At 43.2% G+C, this 23270-nt stretch overlaps 1 protein-coding gene across 1 annotated transcript; it reads right to left on the bottom strand.

Moving 5' to 3' along the window:
- Nucleotides 1-2750: 2750 nt before the first annotated feature.
- On the bottom strand, nt 2751-14598 carry HMGA2 (high mobility group AT-hook 2). Its single transcript, XM_086610721.1, has 4 exons — nt 14488-14598; nt 11662-11748; nt 3903-3953; nt 2751-2804 (listed from the first exon to the last, which is right to left on the bottom strand). Exons 1-4 carry the CDS (start codon nt 14596-14598, stop codon nt 2751-2753), a joined length of 303 nt encoding a protein of 100 aa, XP_086466847.1.
- Nucleotides 14599-23270: the final 8672 nt, after the last annotated feature.

The raw sequence follows: 23270 nt of genomic DNA, 5'->3' as shown, positions 1-23270 counted from the left end.
CATACACACACACAAAAAAAAAACAACAGCTTTGACTGTGAGCTCTTTACACAGGGTTCAGTGAAGCCACTGGCAAAACTGTTGTTGATTCCACAAGCAGCAGCATGAGGTCTCAGTGGTGAAAACCTGGCACTGATGAAGTCAATGACAAACCTTTCACTGACTTCTGGGAATGTGAATCACAGAATCACAGAATGGCATAGGCTGGAAGGGACCTCAGAGATCATCTAATCCAACCTCCCTGCCATGGGCAGGGACGCCTCTCAACTAGATCAGGCTACTCCATAATTATTAATTTTACTTTATGCCTATGCTACATGAAATAATTCTGGTAATAAAACTCAGGTTGCTTCATCTGTCTTTTCCAAGCACCAAAGGATATGTCTACAATACACAGACAATGTGGACCAGCAGGAGAAAAAAAGGCTGGTGCTGAGGACCTAAGGTCCACACCATGCACCTTTCAAGAGGTTTTTACTTGGCTCTAGCCTAGTCCTATGGGTTGAATGCCTACTGAATCCAATTTTGTTTTCCTCAAAAGGAATCCAGCTCATGAGATCTGGGACTGCCTCACATTGCGTACTGTGAGTGGGGACAATTAGGACATTCATTTCCAAAGCACACTCCTGATTTGACCTAACGCACTAATGTAGATGCATCCAAAGAGCTTAGAACATGAGCTTAAAACTTCTAAAATTAAGGAGCATCAAGGTCATGAAGAGCTTTACCTCCCTTCCAGTTAGTAAGACTTACAGCCTTTAAAGCGCTTCACTGATGTGCAGCAACCTACAGTGGAGATGAGTTCTACAGCAGCGGGCACTGAGTTTCTGATTCCAAATATGTTCATTTCCCACCTGCGTGATCCTTGTTACCTTCAGGATTTTTATTCAATTAGCTCTCTACATTTGGAAAGCTCTTTTGTGTAGCTGAACATTTTATTTTCAGAAGAGTTTGCCAATCTTTACTGTCTGTTCTACTGACAAGGATCTTCTTTTCCTTGAGAACCTTGCGAAGTACCCATTATTGCATTAAGAAGATCACTGGATGTCTCATGCACTTGTGATAAAACTGGGCTTCTTGCCTTCTTCACTTGGGCTCTCTCTCCCCCTTCCCAGTTTTATACTAGTCAAAAAGATTTACTTCTCTTCTGAAAAATAATATATAAATAAATACATTACAAGTCACAAACATTAAATACCTAATTTGAACCGGCAGAAAGACCAGCTACCGGAATTCTACAGTGGTCTGTTAGCTCGTATGTCTCTGCATCTGTGTATTGAAGGAAACAGCAGAAATAATACTTTACAATTTGATGAACAACATATGACACAGAACCTCTAGACTTGCAAAAAAGGGTTACAAACTTAGGAAAATACCTGTCATATAGAATTTTGCCCTCTCCAAGAAAAAAAACTCTACACACTCCTTACTTTCACTGATACAGAACTATCATCATGAAGGCTTGATATATAAATAAATTGGATTAATGAAGAAAATAACCACTAAGGACTGAGCTGAAGTTTGGGTGCTAAAAAGTGATGTTTTCTGAGTACATGTTGGATGTCAAAACAGAACGGATGGTACTGTGCTATCTGCTTTTAGGCAGGATTCTCTCTTGATTTCAACTATTACCTTTGCTTACAGTCAGCACCACAATGGCCTATAATAATTTAACCATATTTCTTTCTGGAGCAAAATATAACATCACTCTCCATTTCATCATGCCCAAGAAGCTAACTGGAACTGAAAAGAGAGAAAAAAGAGAGAGGGAAAGAGGCACATTTGATTCCCACAGTCTATACAATTATCTCAAGACAATCTGCAGATAGGAGTGTTATCTCTGAAAATCACAAGAAACAATCATATTGTTGGAACAAGCAAGTAAAAAGACTGTGCTTTTGGCAGGCACAACAGCAAAGTAATACAGAGTTTGAAAATACACCTTAGCTTCAAAATACTGAGTGAAACTGTTGTATCAGTCTCACAATGAAGTAATGCATACGCCTACTAGACAACCAATAACACCCATTTCTGCAAAGCAGATTCTTCACCCAACAAACAGCCCACACTAAACTTAATGCTCCACTGACACTGCCTATCCTTTCTTCCCCATAAAGACACAAAAATAAAAGGGAAGCATTCTAGCCTAAAAGATGCCATAAGTGTTCTATTCAGCCCTTTTCACTGAAAACTCACCTACTTTCTCACTATGAATGCTTGGGAGAGAAAATATTTTTACCATTTCAGACTGCTACATTTTCCCTTTCCTCAGAGCTCGTCAACCATCCCTATTTAACAATCACACATTCCCCATTCAGCAGGGATGGTCTGCCTGTTATAAATTACTCCCATAAACCAGCTATTTCTGCTGCTTCCCCTGGGACTGCACCCAAGGTGAGGATCGAGCAAGCAACACTCAGCATCCACATGTGCAAGCTCCAAGCCAGACGGGAGGAAGCAGACAGTCACCGATCCATGTTTTACTGCACTTGGCATTTGCCTTTTGCAAGCTGCCTTTAAGAAGATCACCAGCGCAGGCAGGTTTGAATACACCACCTTCTTTCCTAATGCCAATGAGCTTCTTCGTGTACCCGAAACCTGTCTGACTTGCTCATGCCTCTACCTTTTAAGTAACACATCTAGTGTGTAACAGTCTGTTTTCTCCACAGAAATATCCTGGGGTACTTTACCACTGGACAAGGCTACAGAATTATTTCTTGAAGTGACTGGTAAAGCCATCTCTCCTGTGCTTAGCTGCTGATACTCTGGAGAACCTCAGCTGTAGTTTTAAGTACCTTCTGGGGCTGTTTGAGCTTTCACAAGCACATACTTTTACAGCTGTGTTAACATCTATGCAAAAGAACTGAACAAAAGAAGGGGAAAAATGGCAGGACTGCAGAAAGGAAAGGGAAGGCAGAGTAAAATAAGGGAGCAAAATCGAGATGGGGAGGGATGGATTAGAAAAAGAAGTTTAAAGAAAAATGTTGACCAGAAAAAGGGAAAGGGAACTGGAAAAGGGAAATCAGAAATGTTAACTTGTGATGGAGCACACAGCCACATCTTCGTATCTTCTAATATCCGATCACATTTTCCAAGCGACATATCCATCACTTTTCTTTTGAAAGCATATGTGTAAGCGAAAGACGAGCGGAGGAGAGGTGCACAAGCCAGATTCTCATTAGCTGTAAACATCAGCGAGAACACAGAATTCCAAGAATCTGAGACTGATATCTTCCCATGGCCAAACAATCAAAAGACATTTGTCCAACAGCCACTTCTACAGATTAAATGGCCAGGGAAAGAGGAAACTGAATGAAACATACTACCAGTCACTACAATCATATGAGGCATGAATGGCCCAGAATGGAAAAACTTAATTCTAAGTGCAAGCATCCTGCTGTTCATTTTTGTTCTTTCTCACTGGATTTAAGGAAAATATGCAGCGTTTCCAGGCAATGTAGGACAAAGAGTTTCAGTTTTTAAACTTTATCTTGTGCACACTACATCTGAATGTTATCACCTCTCTTAATCACCTTCTGATGTCTGATAGTGCCCCTTTAACCTTTGTTACTCAATTACTGAAGAAGTTATCTCATTGTTATTCTCTTTTGAAGGAAGAGTTGTGCCTCTTTTCATGCTGATAAGAGACACATAAATACTCACTCCCAGCAAACATTTAATAGTAAAGTGTCTTGAGCAAACTACCAGAGTCTAAAGGTAGGAAGCTGTGGTTAACTTCTCTGCTATCTTAACCCTTTAGTCAATTCACCAGAACAAACAGGCGCAGAAGACAGATGCTCTTTTTTACAAATGCAGAAATAATTGTTCTCTAAAAGAACGGACTTTGTAACATGCTTTGTAATACAGCAAATAAATCAAATGATCAGAAGCGAAATACCTACCCATTTTCTGGGCCGGCCTCTGGGTCGCTTTTCACCAGTGGCTTCTGCTTTCTGTAAAGGCAAAAGAAACACAATGTATTTTATACCTCAGCATTATTTAACAGCCTCGGTAACTAGGAAGTCTTTTCCTGTAACATGATCCATAACTATATCTCTTGGGTGGCACCAACTGCCCCCCTTCCCTCTTTATGGATTTTTCTGGTGGAACGTGATTATGTTGGTTTTTCCAACATTTCCTAGCCAGTGTGGCCAGGGGATGCTTTGCCTGTGCCCAAGTGTGCCCCCAGCCCTGATCCACCCCGTGTCCAGACGCAGAGGGGATCGTGCCCACACACCTCCCGCTGCTCTGTGCCCACAGTACAGCCTGGGGTACCCCGGCCCTGGCCAGCCATGGGATGCGCAGGCTGTGGACAGGGGCACAGGGCAGTTTGGGAACCTGAGAACCCTCAATAACATCAAATCTAAGTCTTTCCCAGGCTGCCAGAAATTACCTGTAGATACTAAATGAAAAATACAGACTGTTTCAAGCCTGAGCAAAGCAGTTATAGCAACCACAGTTTCTTCTTTTAGTCTTGTGATGCTCGTGCATGAAATGGATTTGGACAGACTATCACCATGAACGTGTGTGTGTTCATATTGGGAGATAACTTCTCCACTTCATGTGAGGTTTTTCCAGGTAAAAACACATCCTTAAGCCGTAAGCAAGCCTTTCACTGGTCCAAACATATCTTCCCTTTTCAGGTTTAAGGAAACAACACGGAAGGTGCCCTAGAAGTGACAGATATATTTATGTAAGCCCAGCAGTTGGTCCTAGAGCTCAACTTAAAGGAAATGCGGGTTCTCTTAACAGACTCTTCCATTAATTCACTGCGTGGCACTGTGAATACTACTACTTAGGCGTTACACTGAAATACTGACAGGCTTTAAAATGAAAATGGCTGGTTATTTTCCCTAGATAGGCTCTGCCCACCCATACACCTCATCAAGTAAATAATCCTGTCCCACTGAAGGTGATGAGGATTTTGCCATCAGCTTTAGTGAGAGCTGGACTTTTGCTGCGTACAAAGTCCCTGAGAATGATGACTTTTAGTACACATTCAGTAAATGAGCTTCCACATTTCCATGAATTGCTTTTTTTCCAGCTAACTGTATGTGTATTTGATTTGCCCTTAGAAATCAACTGTGTCATTAAATAAATCACTTGCTGGTCAATCTCTGTAACATATACTGTAACCTAATGCTGTGTAAAGTAGATCCCTCTAAAAAAGAACTTGAGCCGAGAGGTAGTGGAAGAATCTCTAGAAAAAAACTGCCCTGCGAGCTAAATGCAATTACTTTGAAATAAATATCTCACCAAGAAAAAAGTTGTGAAAAATAAAATTCACACTCCTAAAGGGCAAAATTATCACTCTGACTTGTTAAAAGAGTAAACTTGCTCTTTAATCATTTATACCAGAGTTACACGTAAGGCGAAACCCTCTTATGAGAATACTTGTTAAAGCACATTTACTATATACTATAGCTGTCTATTTCATAGTTTTGTTCCCTTTTAAAGCATTCATTTCTTTATATCTTACAACCTGAAGGATGCAAAAAAAGAGGTGGTTTAGTTTTGACAAGCTGTAGCCCCCTGCATTTATGTCTATTTCACAAAACACTGCGCATAAAGTTGAAAAGAAAATACTGGCTAAAATTGTTCTTAACAAATCAACACCTGACACGCTATCAAAGCACAAATGCCATTTATTTTCTTCTGTACTTTTACCACACCAGAAGGAAAGACCCTTTTCCAAAACTCTATGAAAAATAATTAACTTTTTGGAAAAGAAAACTACTTTGGTCTCACAATTAAGGCTCCAACAAACGTGACACAAATTGTAAGTTTAACTACAGCGTATAACCTAGTTTGATAGGAACGAGAACATGAGAGATTTCTCTGAATAACTAATCTTCCCTTCCTGCCATAAACTGTTGTGCAGCATGGCCACTTGCCACGAACAATGCTGCGCTTCACCCCCAAGGAAGGTCCATGTCAGAAGTGGCTAATGTTCCTGCTGGCTAGTTTGGCTATGAGTTTGTCAAGTGCTCGGGGGCCTTTCAGATGGAAAGGCACTATATTCCTGCTGTATATGATCTCCACCTCATGTTAGAAGAAAAACATTTCCATAGCTCTTATCAAAACCAAATCTTTCCCAGAGGTGAGCTGAGCAAACAGCAGGGCATGCCAGGGATGATGTTTTGGTACAGAACGGTTCTGTAAGTAAATAGGAAGGTTTCCACAGACTAAACTGCAGAAAATGAACGACAAGAACCTCCAAAGTGGACGGGTTTATCTCCATTCCAAGGTAAGTGAAAGACAAAACACTTCTGGAGCAAACAAAAGGAGTAGTGGCAGTCCAATGGTGATGATAAAGACATGAAGTTTAGGAAAACGTTTCACCTCTTTCCCTATGGATTTTTTTTCAGCTTGCATTTTGCAAACACAGTCTATATTTTCTTCAACAGCACAAGACTGTCTTTTAATTTAAGCGCCCGAAGAAGGGTTTTGTTCAGATCAGATAAATAATTCAATGTTTCTCCATATAATTTTCAAGTAATTAATAAGAAAAGAAACACGTAAGTGCCAAAGCATTGCCCTTCCTCTGAAGCAGGTATTTGCGTAATCAGGAACATGCCAGTCTGTCGGCTCTTTGCTTTTATTGAAGTGTTGCTCTGCAGCTAGGAACACATCCAGAGAGAGCCCCAAGCCACCCAGAGGTAACAGGGATCCTCACCCCGGCAGTAAGATGCACGTGCTCACAGCCACCCGACTCGCTGCAGCTGGTACCTGCTTAGTCCAAAGGGAAGCTGCTGCCTGCATCCTCTAACGTGCTTTTTGAAATTGAGATGTGTTTGCTCAGGGTTTTCTTAACATTTGGTGCTAACACATGAGGCGTGACCTTCCTCGATACAGCTAAGACACAAAATCACCAAACTTAAAGGAGAGTTGGGCATGTTATCAAACACAAATTTATGATATCGCATGAAAAATTATGGAATTTCTTATAACCAATATTAGGAATACATCATTTTTGCTATGTCACACTTTAGGAACAGAACTAGACTTACTTGCTTTTAAGTGCATGACCTATATGGGAAATGTCAGGGGGTTTTTTTTGTTCCAGGGGAGAAAGATGGCCATTCCAGCCATTGCCCTCTGGAAGCCAGCTCACAGTCCCTAGGCAGATTTGCAGTTCACCTAAGCCCTGTACCACAGGGCCACCAAACCCTGCTTCAAACAGCTGCTGTCAGCAACCCTAGGACTTGACTGCCCGTCATCTCTGCCTTCTTGACGCATAAATGCACCGTGCCCAGGCAGAAACTGAGGCTGTAGTACTGAAAGCAATTAACAAGACAAGACAAGTATAAATAATTGAATGGCTATGAAGTGCTCTTTGGGCATCTATCTGTTGTCAAGGAAGATCTCAAATGCAACAGAATCCAAATTTGGAGAACTCTATCCACTTTGCAAAATGATCTGCTGGAGACCTCAGATAAAATGTGTCAGAGCTGTAAGTCAGGTGAAATAACCGAGAGTTCCCGGGAGGAAGATCACTGTTGTCAAGTCACACCAAAAGACCTTGCCCAGGAATGCGTCCCTCTCCTATAAGAAGTTATTTTGTTAAAAAAAAAATCTCTTCAAAGAAACTTAGGCATTGGCTAGATACAAAAATGTCACACTTCCCAGGGCCTTTTTTACCCAGTTTAACTCTAAACAGGAGTCAGTCTTCTCCTGCCTCTCCCATCTTGCCCAAAACGCCTGATTTTGAGGTCTCTTTTTTTTTTTTTAGGTACAATAACCATGCTACAATCACTTGATAAATCTCATCTTGTTTCCCCTTTAAGCCTGTAATGACTGGTGTTGGTGAGAATGAATGAAGCATGAAAAAGCCAAATAGATTTTCATGAACCAATTTAGGGCACAGTCCTGGTCACATGCGCTTGCTTTTTTTTTTTTTTTTTTTTTTTTTTTTTACCTTTGGACTGCTTAACTCAGGGATATGCCTTTCTACATACCAAACTCTGGCCATCTAATGTAGAGACAGTAGTAAGAGTAAGTCACACACAGTACCACAACTTCTGGTTTTTCAGAGGACGATATTTCAAGACCTGGAGGTGTTTTCAGTGAATTTCACTACATCAATAACTACAAGAAAATTCAAAATAAAATTAACTGAAGGTGAAATCTGCTAAAGAGTATTTACTTTTGGATATTCCTGGAATATTCCTTGACATTTCCTTTTGAGACAAACACATAGTATCTACTACTCCTTCTTTTTTTAACCTCACAATTGTGTTTCCTCCTCCCAAACAGGAGAGCATTTATGCCTATACAGTACTTTCATCAAGCCCAACTACAGGAGCTAAACAAAGAAGAGCCCCTGAATGCTTAAGGGAAATGCGATGGACTGGGAACACAGCTCAGCCTAACAAATAAAACTGAACCACAGAACACCCAGGAAGCTAAAAAGGAACATCCCTACTAGATCTTCCCACAAAACTAGTTGTTCTTTAGGAAAAACAAATAATATCTTCACTTTTTTGCTATTTTTTTTTTTTACAAATATTTTAAATGAGTAACAGAATTACTTGTATAAAGATGCAGACTTCAATAACAGCCTAATTGTGGGGACTTAAGCGCAAGGTGATTAAGAGTCTTTTTGTGCCTATCTCTTCTCATCTGCTAACATGTTGTGCTCCTTCTGCTCGAGAAAATTAAACAATTGAGAAATGGTTTGGTTTTCTATAAAATGCAGTTTACCTTTTGTGTCCAGTTTATAACAAGTTAGGCATGTGTGATATGCAAGGCTTTTAAAAAAATGGGTATTACCTAAAATTAGAGTAATTGCCACATTATTAGCTGTTCAATTGGTCTTGCAACATTCTGTATGCATTGTCAAGTTTCACATTGCTAATTTCCTAACAAGCACAGTTTGTTTTCAGATGCCCCAAGGCCAGTTTACTAAGACCAAACGCAAGCTCTGAAAGCTAAAAAAAAAATAAAAATACAAAAATACAAATATCCCGTGAACCAAGAAATTTTAAATACGCAACCCAACCATGATTCCAGGGTAAATCGTCCCTCAACTGATTTAAGGGTATTTCCTTTTTGAAGCATAACAAAACAAAGTCTCAGTTCTGCAGTATTTTTAACTCGCTGCCAGTTTGTGCAATACATTTTTAATTGTGATGTGTAATGGTTTGCAAGAGAACACCCAATCAATTAATCATGAGTGCCTTCTCATGGCTGCTCGGTGGGTTCTCCTGGCCGACGTTTATCTTACATGTTGTGAACACTCTAATACATTTCAATGAGCTCCCTTTGAAAAACACAGGCCACACACTATTCTTTAGAAATTCCAGCAATTTCCAGTTGCGTGTATAGTACCCAGGTTCACATGTAGCGGGGGCTTAAGCTCAGTTAGCCAGCTCTCCTTCTGAGGGTTGAGACAGGCTGTAGAGAGCCTTAAATAAATATATGTGTGCATATGTATGTGTAAATATGTTTACCGCAAAATCAAACGTATAGCTCAGTCTTTTAAGAGGTGATACCCTCACCACCAAATGAAGCTTTCTTACAGTGCCAAAACCCTTCCATTCATGTTACTGTTAGAAAAACTATCGAAATTAATATCACATAAAAAGATACTTTGAGATGCCTGGTGAGAAGCTGAACCATTTTAGAGAGGGTTAATTATCAATTTGGAAAAAGAACTAAAATATTTATTTGAAATGTGATCTCAGTGACTTTCTTCTAGTAAGGCTCTGTAAGAGTTTTATGCTTTAGAGGATTTATCAAACATTTATGTATTTTATCCATAAAGCTAGAAACAAGTAAGACTTGTAATTACATACCCCTCAAAGATTTTTTTTAATGACGAGAAAGAAATATGGTCTTTGGTCAATTTTTTATAATATCAACACCCGAAAGGGTCTACTTTAATTAGAGCAGCAACTTGATGCATTCTGAAAATCAAAATGTTACAATGAAATTGCTCAGTTCATAAATTAGATTAAAAAACCCCAACTATATGCACCAGAATTATCTGGAAAGCTCTTGATTTGATATACCTACATATATATCAATGTTTTTAAGTTATTTTCCATTTATACTGATTTTCAAATCACATAAATGAAATAATGTTAATATTTCTTTTAGAAATATCTTTTTAAAACACATTTATATGAATTACTTAAAATTAAATCTCATTACAAATATTTCTCCTAGGAAAGCCAACACTCCTAAGAGCAATATTTAAAATACTAAAGCTCTCATTTGGACTTGCTAGACTAATAAAAAATTGCTCTCTCCCTTTTGAAGAGTGAAATTTAAACTATTTTAAAGTGAATCTGAGGAACATTTTTACTATATAAAGAAAAAAATCAACATTTTAAGCTCACTAGGTGGCAGAGTGGCTTTGATATATTTTAAATACTTAACCTGTAAAGCATTTTCTACTAATTCATTAACTTATTGACAGAATATACTGCTTTTTTCCAGCTCAGAAAGTAAAAAATAATTTTAAATTTAAAAAAGGCTGGAAAACGTCCCTCAAATAAATGCTGAAAACACTTACAACAAAACAGACATGAAACCATAGTATTTCTTGGTAGTTGCTATAATAATTTATAACACTGAACAGTATCAAACTTAATATGGTCAGTACCATAGGCATATTGAAAAATTAACCATAATTAATTGAGGCCACAAATATCTTCCACACCCATTTTGTCACAGATCTGCTTAAAAGATACTGATACACTTAAGCACTACAGTTCACTACCAGATTTTGTAAGCTTTTGTTTCCAGTTTAGTACCTGTAAATTAGTGCTAACTGCTGTGTTACCATCAACATAAACAAAACTCGGGTATTTATTTTCAAGCCTATACACAATTATTTGCCTTCACTACAATAATTCTTACTGAAAGGTATTATTTGCCTTGATAGCAGAGTTTTCTGATGCTGAGCTTTCCCAAATTCAAAAAAAATTAAAGCCCATTTTCACGACATATCTGTGATGTAAAGTCCCTGCACTAAATGCAATGACCTCAGTGAGCTTCTCCTATAGGTAAACGCATTCAGAACCACCAGAATAAAAGTTTGCTCCCATCACCAAGCAGAAGTAGTGGTTCAGAAGTCTAATAGCACTTCAAGTAAAAGTCTCTTTGATTACTAAACAAGATATAGTAGGCTTTTACTGTAACTCACAGTTTACTTTACCATCACATTTTAAAGCTGTAAATTTCAATATATATGTACTCATTTCCATCAACACATAATTGGATTTACTTCTAATTAACCTATGTTTGACAAAACACTTAGCTTTATTTAATACACAGATTTGGTCTGTAGTAGTAACGACTGTAAGTGGGCAAGAAGTTAATCTTCCTCTTTCAAAAATCTTAATCAAGAAAATAATATCCTTAATATTGATTTCACTACTAGATACAGGAAATCTCAGTAAATACATCAAATACGTTCTGTTATTTCACTAATGTGTACACTATTCAAAAAGCAATCTGCCCTTATAGGTTCTGTACCTAGTGTCTTCATGCAGCATGATATTTCTAACCTTAAAAATGCAAAATACATGCTTTATGTAGCTTCCATTGTTAAAAGGGGTCCAACCCCACAGTTCACAGGCTAAATGTCTGGATTTTTTGCTACCATTTGATGAAAAAACAGCATTAGGAAAACTCTCTCTTTAATAATCTCACCTTCTGAGCTGCTTTAGAGGGACTCTTGTTTTTGCTTCCTTTGGGTCTTCCTCTTGGTCTTTTAGGAGATGGTTCACCAGTTGGTTCCTACATACAGAAAAACATGCTATTGTGGCAAGAGGCTACAACTAATCCAGAAGATCTGAAGGATAAACTACCACTGAGAAGCTACTTAAAACATATGAATTAACAATATAAATAAATAAGACAATATTTAAAATGCAACATGAAAAATTAAACAGCTTGAGGTAAACAAAAAATATATTTTGCACAATAAAAGTTTAACTTCCCTTGTAATGGCATAAAAACCTTTGAAAAGTTTGCATATTCTAGTACGTCAGTTGTAGCAGAAAACACATTTTTGAAAGAAGATGGCTATCATTTGTCTTATGTAAGTATGATTATTCAAAAAATAATACAGTCACCCATTTAATTTCAATTGCATTTCATTATAGTAAGATGCAATTATCATATGCAGTTTCTAGAACAAACTTTTTTTTGGGGAAAAAAAAAAGTTAACTACCAGAAAACTGCAAAGTAAGCTTAGACTGTTTTATCTCTCAAGGACACAAATATTTTGGAGGGATTTTTTTCTGTTGTTCTCCAGTCGGCGTTATATTCACACCTTTTCTAAACATAATCGATTTGTATTAGAATGTAAAAGTTTCTTCAAATAGACCACTAGCAAGCCAAAAAATCTCGACGAAAGAAAACAACCGAAACGAAAACCCAACCCTAAAATGACTCGACAGGAACACTGATTATTTTAGCAATTTTCTTAACTAGCTCCTCTGCCTGACAGCAAATAACCAGTCCTTAAAAACGGGTATGAATTACTAAGAGTTCGGCTTCCAAATATTTATTCAGTGAATCATAAATACTATAAAACTCTCCTAGTCTTAAATATTATACATTTCATTCAGATTACAGGATGTGGTAAAACTAATTAAACGCAGTTTGTTAACTTAAACCAGCTTAAAACCCTTCATCTTTTTAATTCCCGGGTAGGTTAAGGGGAGGCTGAGAGGGGACTCCCCAACTGCCCCAGCTCTCAGAGCCGAGCCGCGCAGGCACTGCACATCTGGGCTGGACGCGTTTAAGGAGACGCACTTTTCTTTCTCTTCCATACATTCAAACGCTGTAGGAGGGGGGGGAAAAAAAAAAAAAGCCAAACAAAAAAACCCCAGCCCAAAACCGGAGCCCCGGCGGGGTCGCGGGCAGGGCTGATGCCGGCTCCCGGGGCTGGGCGAGGGCAGCCCGCAGGCGCGGGGGGTACAGCGGGACGGGGGTCAGAGCCCCGAGCTTCTCTGGCGAAGTTAAGTGTCACTGAGGGCTGAGCGGGAAAAGCAGGGAATCCGCTTTTATGGCTTTCCAAAAAGTACTTTCTGCGCAATTTGCAGGAGCACATCGGTGGGAGAGTCGGGAGGGGAGGGGGGTATGTGCAGCCGAGTTTCCCCCGGCTCGGGGCTCTGCTGCTCGGCTCCCTCCGTGTTTTCGGAGCCCCTCGCAGGCTCCCGGGGCAGCGGGGTGATGCTAAATGAATGGAGTAAACATTTTTAAAAGCCCGCGGAAGCTCGCTTTAAAATGAGCTCCACAGGCAGCCCAACTTCCCAGCCCCGGCTGCCGAGGGAGGCATGGAAAGGGCTGCGAGCAACCCCGCGCTGCCCCTGCGAAGCTGCGGGCTTAATTAGTTGCATCCGCGGGCAAAATCCCCCCTCGGCGGAGCCCGCGGAGGGGCTGCAAGGCGCGGGGGCTCCCGGGCCGCGTCGGCCGGCGGCGGGGGCTGAGGGCAGCTCGGCATTTCCAGGCGATGCGACAATGGCACTTCGGGAGAGGAAGGGAAGGCGAGGGGGGGAGGAGTGGGGGGGAAGTTGGAAATAAGGCACGGATCTAGCAACCTTAGCGCGGATTCAGGTCTTGCAAGTCAAAAAGAGAAGCCCAGCGCGTGCCTTTCGGCTCCCGGGAGGAGGCGGTGGGTGCGGGTGGGAGGGAGTCGGGCTCTGCTCCCCGCGCCGAGACCCGAGAACAGTCCCTCTTTGCCTCGACCCGCCTGGGAAAGCGCCGGAGCAAAAGCAAAAGGTGTTGCAAATGCAGGGCAAGCCCCCTCCGGCTACCTCCGCCACCTCCATCGGCAACGGGGGCACCTCTCTGCATGCGATGACGGGGGTGAGGGAGGAGGTGGGGAAGGGGGGGGACGGGGGGGGGACGACGGGGGGAGGAAAAAAAGCGGAAAAAAAACCCTATGCGACTTTCTAGACACCCTCCTCTCCCCCAACCCCAGGATCTAGGGGCAGTGAGGGGCTGGGCTGGTCAAGATCGGAGGCGGCAGCAGCCCCCGGTGGGACCCGACACACACGCGCGCACACACACACACACACGCACAAACACACAGATTGAGACATTGCACGGACCGGGAGAGGAGGGAGACAGGAGAGCCCCGTTCCCTGCTCCTCTCTTTCGCAATTTTAAAATCAGCTCGAAATGACCCAGCGAGCGCTGGTTGGTCGGAGCCGCGCTGCTCCATGTTCCCCATTTACATTGAAAAGCCCAGGCTCGCTCCCTGCACAATAGTGAAAGTCCCGAGGAGGCTCCGCCGCTCCGCCGCACGCAGGCAGCACCCCCGCCGCTCCCGGGCCCCGGGGTCCCCCCGCCGGGGCGCCCGGCGAAGCCCCCTCGCTACGCCGCCGCACCACCTCGCCGGGAAGCAGCGCACAACAAAGCCCCCCGGCCCCGTCTCCGGGGCTCCTTCGCTCGCAGCATAATACGTACATGTACATGCCTATAATACTATAGATCTGCGGCTCTATGTATCTATACGGTACTGACTTGTGGTTGCTTCCTGGGTCTGCCTCGTCCTCTCTTCTGAGGCTCTGCGGTTGCAGGTTGCTCCTGGGCAGCAGTGGAAGGCTGACCGGGTCCCTCACCTTGTGCACTCATCGTGACTTCTGCTGCTCAGCCTTAAACCAGTCTCTCTCCAAAGCACCTTGGAAGGGGGGGAATCAAAACGAGCTCTTGCTGCTTTTGCTGCTCGCTGCCACCACCACACCGGACGTCCTGGTGCTGCCAAAAAGGAGAAGAGAAGGGGAGGAGGAGGAGGAGGAGGTGATGGTGGTAGTGGTGCTGGTGGTGGTGGAAGAGGAGGGGGAATGAATCTCTCTTACAATTTAGGAATGGTTAGTAACATGAAGCAATTCAAAAGAGAGGAGGTTTAAAAAAAAAAAAAAAAAGACGAAGAAGAAAAGGCAGAGTAAATTGCAACACTGGAAATGCAGGGAGAGAGGGAAATACTCCGAGGGTAGTCAGGGCGAACCAAGAAGGGGAAAAAATCCTACAAATTGAAAGCAAGTGGCGGCTATCACGCTTAGATCGGATCAGGACAAATTAAGATAAGACACACTGAAAATGGATTGAGAACACCGCACAAGCTTGCCAGAAGCATGCACCCTGGGAAGACGCGGATTTCGGCAGCAGCGGCAGCAGCGGGCAAAAAGAGCGATCATTTAAAAAATAATAATAATAAAACGATTTGGGAGATTGGGAAGAAAAAAAAAAGGGGGGGGCGGTCCTGGGTTCGTGTCTGTGATGCGAGCTGCTGGGACTGGAAATATTATTATGCGAGTCCTGCCCACGGACTAAACTAGGATGAGGGGTTTAAAAAAAAAAAAAAAGAAAAAGAAAAACCACCTTTACCCGTGGGTGGAAAAACCGGGAGGGGGCTGTGCAAAAAAAATTAAAAAAAAAAAAAAGAGGAGGAGGCAGAGCGAAAAACCGAAAAACCCAGCGACCGGGGGCTGGCGGCCAGCCAGATAAAACATGAGCAGTACGGCAGCCCGGGCAGCGGCGGCGGAGCACGCCGCGGCCGCCTCACGTGTCCCGCACCGGCCCGGCCCCGCCGCCGCGGCAGGTTTAAAGGGCCAGGCCGGGGACCCGGCGTCCCGGCCCGCGCCCCTCGTTGCCCCCGCGCGGCGCCGTGCGGGCGGACGGAGGGGGGGGGGGGGGCATCTCGGTACCCCCCACACACACCCCGCGGGCAGGGGTGCGCGGCGCTGCGCGGGCGCGCTGCCGCCCCGCCGCCGCCGCCGCCGCTGCACGTGGGCGCCCCGCCGCCGAGCGGAACAAAGGCGGCCGGGCCGGGGCCGCCCCTGGGACGGGCCCGCCGGGCGCCACCCGCGCTCCGGCCGCGGGCAGCTGCCGGCAGCGCGGCCCCTTCGCCCCCGGTGCGGCCGCCGGGGAGGCGCTGCCGGTACACGCTGCGGCGGGCTCGGCGCCTCCGGGGACAGCAGCCGGCTGGGTAAGATGCGGGTGGTGTAACCCGACGGCGGGTCGGAGCTTTCCTGGCGGGACGGTGGCGGGCACGAGGAATGACCTCTTCTGGAAAGCCCTGCCCCGACATTGTTGCCGTGAGCACGGCTGCGCTGCGGTCTGCAAAGCTTCCGAACTCCCTGAGCGGGGTGTGCCACGCAGCCTTCTCCCTCTTTCGGTGTTTGGTCCTTTCCTGTGCCAGCCATGGTTCGGCACCCCTTCGCTGTGGGGCAGCGAGGTCGCCACAAAGGCAAGTGGGGACCCCGATGTCTGTGGGTCCCTCACGGAGAGCACTTACACCTGGGCTCCATGCACGACTTGGGCATTTCCCCCAGTCCCATACCTCCCTCAAGGTCTGCGACTTTGGCTGAGAGAGAGCTACTACGCCTGTAACTCGCTCCTCATTGCCTTCCTCCCCTGCTCAGGGGTGGACAAACAGAAGTGAGCCCTTTGAAGGAAATAAAAATGTTACGTGATCTTAACCAGTGCTGAAGAGGGCAGAGATACTGCTGCAACACTTCCCACACTGGCCATCTAGATACATCCAGATTTCTTCGTACCTTACAAATTCTTATCTGTCTATAGTTAAAAAAAGAAACATAATTAGGCATAAAGTTACTCCAGTCAAACATACGTGATCACTGACGAGCAAGGACTGTGCTGAGGGGACAGCTGAGTTATTTTCTGTGGAATAAGAAAGTACACTGCAGACAGATGGGCTAAAGAAGGAGTAACCCTAGAACACTTCTTAAGGCTGAAAATATTCCCAAAGTGTTCTTAATCCAATCACAAGCCTCCCAAATCCTGGTTCCCTCCATCCCCGAAAGCAACCAGCTATGGAAGATGGACACACTCCACCTGTTAAATCTCATAGCTATCAGAAAAGTCTTGTAGTCCCAACTATACTTTGTAAAAAACTCAGTTCCCATCACACCATGGAGAAATCCGCAGGTCTCCACATCCATTCTGTACATCAAAAGACTAAGCTGCTGTATGAGATCAGGATTCCAAGTGGAGATTGTAAAGTCTATAGTTTAAAGCGTAGGTGCAAATAATTTTTATAACAGCCATTAATCTCTTTGAAGCATATTCATGTATCCATTTCTCTGGAAGAAAGTGGTACATGCAATTCTAAAAGTCTGTAGCTCCAAAACTGCCGTCTCCACAGATTCACCCTACATGGGCTATTAATAGTTCCATTAGTCTTCCCTTGAGTAGTTCTAGTAACAACACTGTGCTCTGAAGATTTTTACAGGTAGCCATTAGCAAATAATCTTCACATAGGAGCAATATTCCTAAACTCAGTGTTTGAAAGCGGTTCTGGACAAGAAAGGTCTGGGCATGTGCACCGTGCCCAGCACAACAGAATTTGGGTTTTGCTCAGGATGTCAGCCCACAGATTCACTATCATAGCAAGAATCAGTATCAGAGATCTAAATGACTATGTGTCTGTCATTCATTTGAAACTGCCTTGATTCTCTCTTAGATTATAAACTAGTATGATATTCCTTATGGCAGCTCTGGGAATACAAACCTGTCTAGACTATTCATAGAATCACAGAATGGTTTGGGTTGGAAGGGACCTTAAAAATCATCTAGTTCCAACCCCTCCTGCCATGGGCAGGGAGACCTTCCACTAGATCAAGTTGCTCAAAGCGTCATCCACCCTGGCCTTGAACACTTCCAGGAATGGGGCATCCAAAACTTCTCTGGGCAACCTGTTCCAGTGCTTCACCACTCTCACAGTGAAGAATTTCTTTCTTAGATCTCATCTAAATCTGCCCTCTTTCATTGCCCCTTGTCCTATCACTACATGCCCTTGTAGAAAGTCCCTCTTCAGTTTTCTTGTAGGCCCCTTACAGAAACTTTTTCTTACATCATTTATATCCAGAGCACCTGAACACAGGTAAGCAACATGGCATCCAGAACCCAGAAAGCCCAGCTTCCTCAGGTGGCTGGCGGAAGCTGAGAAGCCAGAAACAGCTCTTGGTTTTAGTCCAGATTCCTTCCCAAAAGATGTGGTTACAGTTCCTTCCACTGTTCCCATCTGTACTCTGTAAGTATGGATTATTGCTCCATCCAGAGCAACTAGTGAATATGACTGTATAATTCATTGAAGAGACTACTCCAAAGTTTCTGGAGTAGAGACGACCTACTTTCCACCAGCTTTGGTCTGAGAGTTAAGCTTTGTTCTATCAACAGAAGTATTAAGTGTCAGTGTTTTCTGGAAGCATTTGTAACAGGGTAGGAAATTTATAAACACCAAAAAAAAGCCCTGGTTTCCATAAAACAAGACCTGGTTTCTACTCTCCATGAGCCTACAAACTCAGGAAATTTCCCCAGAAAGTAGAGGAACTTCCTACAAGATTAAGAAGAAAATAAAGAAGATGGAGATTTTGCTACCTAACCTGTAACACTTACAAAGAGGCCGTTCGTTATTCTGTAGTCAGTGTGATAGCTTGTAGGGGGTTAATTGGGCTCTGTTCCCAAAGGGGGTCTTTTGAAAACACACACTCTAACTGTAGCAATAATATCTTCCATCAGAACACAGAACTCCAGGTTGCAGCAAAGTACCTTTCAGAAAGAGAAAATTACAGGTTAAATAGGCCTTGGAGATTGTAAGTACTAACAAAGGACCCCCTTCCCTTGCTCACTTTTTCATCTGCCTCCTTTTTCAAAAGCCTGTGGATGCAGGAGAACCACACTCTCTAAGTCAACAGGCTCATGCTATCACAGGGAGATGTCACTTATAGGTAGCAACCTAACATAACCCATAAGTAACTAGAACAAACTCCCAGGTGTGAAAACATGGGAGCTCAGATGGTCTCAACTGGTAGTGCATTACACGAGGACAGAACACTTTTGTCCAAGCTGCTGTGCTTCCGTGAAGGTCTGCAATGCAGTCTGTGTGACAGGAACTTGTCACCGACTGTACAGCGCCGGCTCACCACATCTGTAAGAGTGCAGAGAGTCAGGCCACCTCTCCTTTCTGCTCAAGTGGGGGGACCTGTTTTCTCCACCCAGAGAGCTCCTCAGAGGAAGAGTGTTGGCCTACCAGTGCTAGAAGCTACTCTTTCTATAAGGGTCATATATTGGTCGGGTATTTCACTTCTGTGGCCAACCAAAGCAGCCAACGATACTTACATAGTCAGAGGCTACCATGGGTACTTAAGGAGCTGGGAATCCTGATACTATGTTTCTAGAAAACCAATCCTCCCAGGAGAACGACATTTTGCAAATATTGTCTATATTTGTGGGAAAATTTAACTTCTGTTTTCCCTGGTTCTTCTTGAATGGACTCCCTCTGGTCTCTGGAGATACAAGGGAGAGAAGAGCAAGCAGAGGAACCTTGGGTGCACCTACCAGGTGGGCCAGGCTGAATCGCCACTCTGCCACCCGTTTCTTTTCGTCCAGCTGGTGGAACCAACAGCGGCTGCTGCTTCATAGTCAGCAATCTGCAGATGGCTGGGAGAATGCTTTAGGGAAGCGCGACTGCGACTGACAAACAAGACCCAGAAAAGAATATTAAGGCTCACTCTCAGGCCCTGTCTGCACTGGGGAATTTTCTTCCCTCCTCCAAATTCCCACCATTGCTAATATGAATGCAGCTGCGCAATTGTTAGGGACGTTGGGAGTCATAATATATGAGTTTTCATCTCGTCAGCCATTTGCAGCACTGTGTCAATTAACCCTCCTCAGAGCAGGGTTAACCGATACAGTGCTGAAAACGGCTGCTGGAGCCGAAAGCTGTCTATACTAAGGCTCCCATTGTTGCTAACACTGGTGCAGCTGTAGTGGAATCAGCCCATGTGGGATTATTTTGGTAACAATTCTCCAACCTAAAAACAGCCTCAAAGTGCAACATACCCACCTTATGGGCCAAAACATGCTTCTGCTGCACCTCAACAGCTATGCACCTAGGCTGGCACCCTTCAGAATGAGATTTTTTCACCGTACTTTCAATCTAGAAGGTACTTTTTGTATTTCTGTATTAAACACTCGGTAGACTTCATCTCAGCAAACTGGTGTTCTGTCACCTCCATAGGACTGTCTCTGCTCATTAGTTCTTACTACCTCTGGACTTGAAGACGTGTGAGGACGAAGAGCTAAATGGCTGGTAGTATCTTACCATTGATTCATACATTCATTAATTCAGAAGAAACTTCGCTCTTTCTCTCATGGAAACTTTGTAATTTGTTTTTGGTTTTAATTTCTTAATGCAGATCTAGTTCTTTAGTTTATGGCTGGAGATTCTTGTTCACCAGCAGTTTTGCGTTTTTTTAATGCTCACAAGTAAAGCCTTGTTTATGCAAAGCAGCACCGTGAAGAGTCAAGCTGATTTCTGACGGAGTAAAGTTCTATTTCGAATGAGCAGAGTTGGCAGAATCGGTCTCACTTGTTTCCATGCGCTTTAGGAAGCAGTTATGAAACGGGCTGGTGGAATGGGTGTTTCACCCCCTGCTGAGTAAGACTAATACTTCTAAAAAGCCCCTCTCTATCCTTCTCCAACGTCCATGTCCAACACTAACTAAAACAAGGAAGTGTTGTTTTGCGTTTGTTATACTTTTGAACAACTATTTATCAACAGATGCCGGCAGTCAGTTTTTTTTAAGTGCAGTTTGCGAGTGTGAAAATGTTGAAGCCCGGGCTCGGCAAAAACCTCAGTGAAAAACTCCAGCTCACTAAAGCCCTTGAAAAATGATAGGCAAATTTCAATCAATGCATGGGCTTTTATGCAAAAACAGAACATAGCTATATGCAGAATGCAACTGCATATGCCTATAAATATCTCCAGAGGCTTGACATATCTGCCCAGGGAAATGGCAAAGGGGCAGACACAGAGGAGGTGCTGTCCTCAGCCTCCCAGCTGTGGGTGCTGGGATGTCAAGCAAAAACTGATTTGCCAGAGATTTGGACACAGCTGAGTCTTTTGAGAAAGGAACTGGCTCACTCTTCCTTTGTCACTGAACCCGCTGTGGTGGCTGTTTCTCTCTCCCTGGGATCCCTTTGGACAAAGTGAGGGAGCGGGCAGAGTAACTGAGCTGTCTGCCAAGCAGGTGCGACAGCAATCTGTGGAAGGAAAGAGGAGCAACGTATTGACTGCCCCTTCAGCTCAGACTGAGCTGTGGGGATGCACAACAAAGTTCTCAGGTCACAGCTGTCACACAAGGAGCCTGCCTCTCAGTAAACATATTTATATATTTGCTTAAACGGTTTTCATTAATCTCTTGAAAAGTTCTTATAAAAATGCTAAAAACCTACCATCACAAATCCCGGTGGAACTGGATTTCTCCTCTCCCTTAGCCCCTTTCCCCTTCAATATTAGGCTCAGTATCTTGCATATGTTTTTATATGAAACTCTGTGATTAAAAGTACTTAAGACTGGCTCATTTTTCTCTGCAATGAGTTCAGTTATTTCCTTTTATACCTTCCAGAATTTACTATACCATATCTAAATATTGGCTGCGGTCCACATGTTTTAGATCATTCTCTATAATGGTCCTGTTGTTATAGAATCCTTTGTGTGTGTGTGAGAGAGAGAGAGAACATGCATATGGGTTGGAAGCAAGGCAGGGTGCATATAATTGTTTGGAAAGATAAATCAGAGTATATTAATTCCATAAGTGATTTCTGAACTGATAGCATAAAAGTGATAAAAATAGTGAGCAGTGAAATTATAGACCTCCAGTGCATTACCTTGTATGTGTGGCAAATAATATTTCTGATCCCAACATGTTACTCTACTATATATATTCCACCAATAAAATGACTTATTCACCTTTCGGTGCTATGTAATTTTAAATACCGGATTTATTGTTGTCACATTTTCTCGTTTTTACTGACATTCTGAATGTGGATCCTTCGACCCGAATCATACAACGTGTTAGTCAATGGTAAGCTACGTGAAGATGAAACTAAGGCAGCAGCTGAAAGTCCTTACTCATTACACATAAAGCTCATTACCTGCTAAAGATCATACAGAGAACGTATGCATGTAGGGTAAGTTAGTGGTGTAAGGGAAAAGCAGGATTTGATGCTTCATTTGACAAATTTTAAGTTTTAACCAAATTAAGCAAAAAAAACTCTACTTGCAATGTCATGATGTATGGACAGAGCTCATGAGGACTGAACTGAGAAATGCCTCTCTGCTCCCAGGACGAAATTAAATGAGCAGCCCTGTCCCAGTGGACCCCTTTGGCTCCTGCCTGTGGCTTCACATGTACAGGATGCATTTAAGCAGCAAACGGATGGCATCGATCTACTGCGTGTTCATTCCCTGCATGGACTGATTTTGCGCACAGCAAGCGTGACTGAGCTCACGGCACACCAGATACACCGGTTCACACTCACAGCAGGCTGAGCATCCTCACGGTTGCGAGTAGGGAGCCACGAGTGCGTGGCAAATTTGCTCCCAAATTTCTTTCAACTTTTCCTCGTGGACAAGTCCTAAGACAGTCTGCCAGTGATGTAAATTCAGATCACTTTGCCATGTGGAGAAGTTCTCAACCACCCAGATGCAAAAACCCTGCACTAACTATTCCACTCATGTCCCACCCTGTAGAGCCCTGAGTCGGGGATTAGGCAGTTCCGAGGGCCAAGTGGGTATCGTTTTGTGCTGGAATGCATTTCACCCAAAGAGAGTATACTTAGTTTCTATAACTTTTTTCCCTGCAAGCTAAGATAAATTTCTGCTTTGGTCCATTAACAATACTTGTATTTTTAATCAGAATTATTTTGTATTATATTTTCTTTGGAAATAACAGTAATACAGTTTATGTGAAATACAAACAAATGAGGGAACGATTTTTACCTAAATGTATGAATAGCATTTTGCAATTTGTCATTGTGATATATTTATCTTTTGAACTTTAAGTGAGCTCAGCTGAAAAAAATGCTTCTCTTCAGCACATGACTGGAAAATATATTACACCAGAGAAGTATATTGCTGTTTCAGTTTAGAAATTAGTGGCTAAATATAATTTTCCACTATACTTATTTTCGCAAAGTATGTAGTAAATTATTTACATTACAGTAAATTCTTAGTACTATTCCAAAAGGTGTTAAAATCAGCATTCTCGCTCAAATTAATGGATATTTTGTGCGTGTGCGTTAAAACTAAGATCCTTATGATCTTCTGTTGCCTGCTGAAGCCTTAAAACCATTGTAGTATGGCTAGAACAAAACAAATTTGTCAATAAAATGAACCCCAAAGGCGAGGAAGATGGAACAAAAAGCTACAGACCGGCCAGTCAAGTACTGACAGTTTGCAGCAGCAGCAGCAGCGGGTCTGGGGTCTGCTATCCATC

Source organism: Tauraco erythrolophus, chromosome 4 (assembly GCF_009769465.1).
Source record: "Tauraco erythrolophus isolate bTauEry1 chromosome 4, bTauEry1.pri, whole genome shotgun sequence".
Taxonomy (NCBI): Eukaryota; Metazoa; Chordata; class Aves; order Musophagiformes; family Musophagidae; genus Tauraco; species Tauraco erythrolophus.
The sequence above is the reverse complement of the archived record's forward strand: the minus strand, read 5'-3'. Positions and strand labels throughout refer to the sequence as shown.